Source organism: Coregonus clupeaformis, chromosome 14, assembly GCF_020615455.1.
Source record: "Coregonus clupeaformis isolate EN_2021a chromosome 14, ASM2061545v1, whole genome shotgun sequence".
Classification (NCBI taxonomy): Eukaryota; Metazoa; Chordata; class Actinopteri; order Salmoniformes; family Salmonidae; genus Coregonus; species Coregonus clupeaformis.
This window is the reverse complement of record NC_059205.1, coordinates 2,675,632-2,681,712: the sequence shown is the minus strand read 5'-3', so window position 1 is coordinate 2,681,712 and position 6,081 is coordinate 2,675,632. Positions and strand designations below refer to the sequence as shown.

Here is a 6,081-nt window from a genome sequence, read left to right as displayed (position 1 = left end):
TTTACGTACACAGGCATCTGCAACAGCAGTGGCTCACCAGGGCAGCACGGCATGAGCTGTCACCAGGGGGGCCGCACAGCAGGAGCCACCAGGCAGTCACGCAGAGGGCCACCAGGCAGTGCAGGCAGGAGCCACAGCAAGGCAGTGTGAGCAGATCACCAGGCAGCACATAGGCCCACCAGCAGCGACAGCAGCGATTCACCAGGCAGCGCTGAGCAGGCTGTCACCGGGGGGCAGCAGCGAGCAGGGATCACCAGGCAGCACAGCGGGTCACCGGGCAGCAATAACAGGATCACCAGGCAGCTAGCAGGGATTCCACCCAGGCAGGCACAGAGCTCACCAGGCAGTGGTAGAGGGAGCCACCAGCAGGACAGCCCACCAGGCGGCAGCAGGGCCACCAGGCAGCACGCACCAGGGCACAGCGGGGACCATCACTCAGGCAGCACAGCAGGCAAGGCGCACCGCAGGCCACCAGGCGGCGCGGGGCTGGGACCACCAGGCAAGTGTGCAGGCAGGAGCCACCAGCCAGGGTTGCCACCAGGCAGCACAGCAGGGACACCAGGTAAGAGGGACTAAGCCAGGCAGCACAGCAGGGACCACCAGGCAGCCAGCAGGGAGCCACCAGGCAGCAACAGCAGTAAGGGAGCTAACATGAGCACAGCAGGGCACCCAGGCAGCGCAGCAGGAGAATCACCAGGCAAAGGCCAGCAGGAGTTCACCAGGGCAAGCACAAAGTGGTCACCGTGGCCAGTAATACAGACAGGAGCTCACCAGGCAGCACAGCAGGGAGCTCACCAGGCAGTGGGGAGGATCACCAGGCAGCGGGACTCAGGCGCCAGCAGGAGTCAATTGCAGCGGGAGAGACCACCAGGTGTCATCAGCTACAGCAGGGAGCCACCAGGCAAGTGGAGCAGGGAGCCCACCAGGCACAAAGCTGTAGCCACCAGTGGGCCACTCAGCATAGGGGACCACCAGGAGCACAGCACACCAGGCAGTGGAAGATTCACCAGGCGGAGTGATAGGAGTCACCAAGTGGAGAGGACCCACCAGGCGTAGCACAGCGGGGATCACCAGGCAGCACAGCAGGAGCTCGCCCGGGCAGCAGGGAGCTCACCAGGCAGTACAGCAGGGCCACTCAGGTGAAAATCAGAGGAGCCACAGCGCAGAGCTCAACAGGCAGGGACAACCGGGGCTAAGCACAGCAGTGGCCGTCACCAGGCGCGCAGCAGGCACCAGGCAGCACAGCAGGAGTCACCAGGCAGCTCGCATAAGCGCACAGCGTCACCGAGGCAGCGACAGGCCACTGCAGCGGAGGTGCAGCCACCAGTAGGGAGCTCACCAGGCAGCACAGCAGTAGGGACCACAGGCAAGCACAGAACAGGAGTGAGCCGACCAGGCAGCAGCAGGGAGTCACTCAGGCAAAGTACAGGCAGGGAGCCCACCAGGCAGCAGCCACTCCCAGCAGGGGGTCACCAGGACACGCAGCAGGTGGCTCACCCAGGCAAGCAACAGCAGGGAGCCACCAGGCAGCAACAGAACAGGAGAGCTCACTAGGGAGCAGTAGTCACCAGTGCGGCACAGGGGAGCCACTATGCGAGCGGAAGATAAGGGAGCACACGCAGGGCATCACCAGGCACGAGCGGAAAGGGGCCACCAGGCAGCGGGAGACCACCAGGCAGCAACAGCAGTCACCAGGGACACAGGCACAGCAGGTTTCACCAGGCAAGTGACGGTGCGCTCACCAGGCAGCACAGCAGGGTCACCAGGCAGCACAGAGCCACGCCAAGCAGTGAACACCAGTAGGGGAGGCACAGGCAGGGACCACTGCAGGAGGCAGGAGCCACCAGGAGCAGTGAGATCACCAGGCAGTGATAGGATTTCTCACCAGGCGAGCACAGCAGTCACCGGGGCAGCACAGGCAGGGCCTCACCAGGCACAGCAGGTCACGAGGCAAACAGCAGCTCACCAGGCAGTGATAACCAGAGGCTCACCAGGCAGCACAAAGGAGCTCACGGCCAGGAGCCACTAAAAGCCACCAAAGGCAGCAGAGGCCCACTTGCAAGAGTAGGGACCACCAGGCAACAGCAGGGAGCCACCGGACAGTGCGGCACAGGGGACCTCACCAGGCAGTGGGCTGGGAGTCAACTGCTCCAGGCAGCAGCCAGCAGGTATCTCCACAGGCGGTCTGGAGGTCACCAGGCAGCACAGCAGGGCTCACCAGGCGCACAGCGGAGCACCCACTGAGGCACAGTGTCGCAGGCAGGAGCCCACCAGGCGGCGGAGCAGGGAGCCCACCGGGCAGTGAGCCACCAGCAGAGGGAGCCACCGTGGCGGCGCAGTGTGGCACCAGGCAGGAGCCCACTCAGGCAGCACAGCAGTCACCGGGCAGCAAAGCTCAGCAGCGAGCGTGAGCCACCAGGCAAGCGCAGCAGGGTGCTCACCAGGCAGCGCAGCAGCACCAGGCAAAGGAGCAGGAGCCACCAGCACAGGGCCACCGTGTGCGCCACCAGGAACCACTGTCAGCAGGACCCACCTCAGGCAGCACAGCAGGCCACCAGGCAGCGCACCAGGCAAGTGGGAGCCTCACCAGGAGCACTCAGCGCAGGATCACATCAGGCAGTCTGAAAGAGTATAACAGGGATGATAGCCCACCAGGCAGCTAAATTCGCAGTGAGGGTACCAACCAGGCAGCACAGTGGTGGCCCACCAGGTGCGGCTCGGCAGATTTCAATGCAGCACACAGCAGCACCACGCAGTGTGGTAGCATTTGCAAGGACCACCAAAGTGAGTGCGGAGCAGGAGCTCACTTCACAGGCAGCACAGCAGGGCCTCCACCAGGCGCAGAGGAGCTCCCAGGCAAAGTACATGTACCAGGTAAGCGCAGCAGGTTTCCATTAGGCAGCAGCAGGGCCACCAGGCAGTGCAGCAGGACCCAGGCAGCACAGACCAGGCGGAGGGGATCTCACCCAGGCAGCACGGAGCCATGTAGGGGCTCACCAGTACAGCAGGAGCCACTTGCAGCAGGTGTCACTGACAGGCAGGGCAGACAGGTGAACTCGCCAGGCAGGCAGCGGGGGCTCACCAGGCAGCGAGCCAGTGCTCACCAGGCAGCACTGCGTAGTCCACCGTGCGAGCCAGCAGGGCCTCACCAGGCAGCACAGCAGGATCTCACTAGGTAGCAACAGCAGACCACCAGTAAGACAGCACAGCAGGGAGCACCAGGAGGTACATACACCAGGCAGTACATATCAGGGCCTCACCTCAGGCAAAGCACAGCAGGGAGCCTCACCAGGTATAGTGATAGGGGGGTCACCAGGCAGTGTTGGTGAGCTCACCAGGCAAGCACAGCGGGAGGTCGCCCAGTAGCAGGGCAGCAGTGTGGACCAACAGGCAAAGTGGGAGGGAGCCACAGGCAGCAGGTGGGGACTCACCAGATACAGCAGCACCGGGCAGCAGTGCAGGATCACAGGCAGCAAATACAAAACAGTTCACCAGGCAAGTGGCACACAGGGAACAGCCAAGGGGCGCCGGACCACCAGGCACAGCAGGGCTCACCAGTGAAAGTGAAGGAGCCACTCAGGCATGGAGGCAGATCCAGGCAGTGACAGAGCCACCAGGTGCTCAGCAGCAGTACAGTGGAGCGCACCAGGAGCACTCGCAGGGCAGGCCCAGGCAGCACAGCAGAATTCACCAGGCAGTACAGCAGGGCTCACCGAGGCAGCACAGTGGGGCCACCGTGCAGCACAGCAGGGCTCCACCAGCGCGGCACAGCAGGAGCTCACCCAGGCGGAGCAGGAATACCAGCAAGGAGAGCCACCAGTGCGGAGAGAATCACCAGGCGGCAGGGAGCCACATGTGCATACGAGGGGACCCCCAGGATGACTCAGGCTAGCCAGCAGGACACCAGGCAGTTAATTCACCAGGCCACCGGTGTGAGCAGATCAACCAGGCAGCAAGCAGGATCACCAGCAGTGACAGGAGTCACCAGGCAGCGAGACCACCAGCAGCAGTCGATCAGGCACAGTCACTACAAAGGAGCAGGGACCAACTCAGGCAGCGACAGCAGGGAGCCACCAGGCACCAGCAGGTCACCAGTGCAGCGAGGAGGTGGAGCTCACCAGCAGCACAGTGGTTCACCAGGCAAGGCAGCAGGGATCACCAGTGTACAGTCACCAGCAGGGAGCCGTGGCCACCTGTGCAGCGACTAGGCGTCCTCAACCAGGCAGCACAGCGGGGATCCACCAGGTGCAGCGCGAGCAGGAGCCACGTGGGCAGCACAGCAGGCCCACCAGCAGCACAGCAGGGCTCACCAGGCAGGGAGCCGCAGTACAGGGGAGCCACCAGGCAGCACAGCAGGGACACCAGGAGTGAAAGTCACCGATGGAGGCAGCAGTGGAGCCCACCGGGGTGTACAGCAGGGAGTGCTCACTAAAGCAGGCAGCACAGAGCAGCAGGGCCACCAGGCAGTACCGCAGGCCACAGCAGTGGAGCAGCAGGGCCCCACCAGGCAGTGTCAGAGCTCACCAGGCAGCACAGGGGACTGGGTAGTGAAATCACAGGCAGGTCACCAGGCAGCACACAGGATTCACCAGGCAGAGAGGTCACCTAGGCAGAGGTCACCAGGCAGCGCAGCAGTGGAGCCATATAACGAGGGAGCCACCAGGCAGCGGCAGAGCAAAAATTACCAGGCAGCCGATAGTCACCAGGCAAGGACGACAGAAGAGCACAGCATACTCACGGCAGGGGGCAGAGCCTCACCCAGGCAACAGCAGTTCACCAGGCAAGGGAGTACGCAGAGCCCCCCAGGCAAGGAGGTAACACAGGAGCCAGGCAAAGCGCTCAGCTTCACCAGGCAAGGCCAGCAGGCCTGCAGCGCAGCAGGCACCAGGGGTGCGGAGAGGAGCCACCAGGCACAGGAGAGGGCCACCAGGAGCACGCAGGGCCCAGGCAACAGTATCACAGCAGGGAGCCACAGGGGTACAGCGAGCCACACAGGTAAATATTAGCAGCACAGCAGGAGCTCACCAGGCACAGCAGGTGGACACCAGGCAGCACTACAGGGAATTCACCAGCCACGCCGTGTCCCCAGGCAAGCATCATTGTGCAGCGACCACCAGGCAGCACAGCAGGATCACCAGGCAGCAACAGAGGGAGCGTGGTCACCAGCAGCCAGCAGAGGAGCCCAACTCGGGCGTGGCAGGACCACCAGGCAGTGCAGCAGGGAGCTCACCTAGCAGCGCAGCCAGGGAGCCACCAGGGCGGCAGAGGGAGCCACCAGGCAGTGATGTGCTCACCAGCAAGGGACAGCAAAGGAACAGGTCACGGGAGTCACCAGGCAGCGCAGCAGTCACCGCACACTCAGGGGCAAGTGCAGGGTTGCGGCCACCAGGCAGCGGAGTCAGGGGCCCACAGGCACAGCAGAGCGCCACCAGGCAGTGGAGCAGGGACTCACAGCGTGGACAGGGACCACCAGTGCAGCGCAGCAGGGACTCACCAGGCAGCAGAGAGGAGCTCACCAAAGGCGGCACAGCAGGGAGCCACCAGGCAGGACAGCAGGGAGCTCACCAGAACACAGACACCAGGCGGTCTCACCAGGCAGGTCTCACCAGCAGCGGAGGTGGGTCGACCAGGTGCAGCTCACCAGCAGCGACAGCAGGCTCACCAGGCAGCACAGCAGGTGGTCACCAGGCAGTGCAGCAGGAGCCACCAGGAGTGGCAGGTGGCCACCAGGGCACAGGGGACCACCAGGAGTCACTAGCAGTCACTCAGGCGCAGCAGTCACAGCATGGGAGCCACCAGTAGCACAGCAGGGACACCAGGGCCACTGTGCACAGCAGGAGTCACCGGGCAGCACAGCAGAGCTCAGGAGCCACTTATCGGTTGGAGCACCAGGCTGTACAGCGGAGCTCACCAGAGCAGCGCAGGCGCTCACCAGGCAGCACAGCAGGGTGCCACCAGGCAGCGCAGCAGGTCACCAGGCAGTGAAAGAGCTCACCATAGCGGCAGCGCACAGCCAGGGAGTCACCAGAGTGGCGTGGGGGCCACCAGCGCTAAAACAGCAGGGATATGGCCAGGCAAGTA

General features: G+C 64.0%; 1 protein-coding gene across 1 annotated transcript; it reads left to right on the top strand.

The window, feature by feature from the left end:
• Positions 1-3,878: 3,878 nt before the first annotated feature.
• LOC123492383 (hornerin-like) lies at positions 3,879-5,758 on the top strand. The gene is made up of 3 exons (XM_045224909.1): positions 3,879-4,163; positions 4,227-4,995; positions 5,118-5,758. Exons 1-3 carry the CDS (start codon positions 3,879-3,881, stop codon positions 5,756-5,758), a joined length of 1,695 nt encoding a protein of 564 aa, XP_045080844.1.
• The last annotated feature ends 323 nt before the right edge of the window (positions 5,759-6,081 follow it).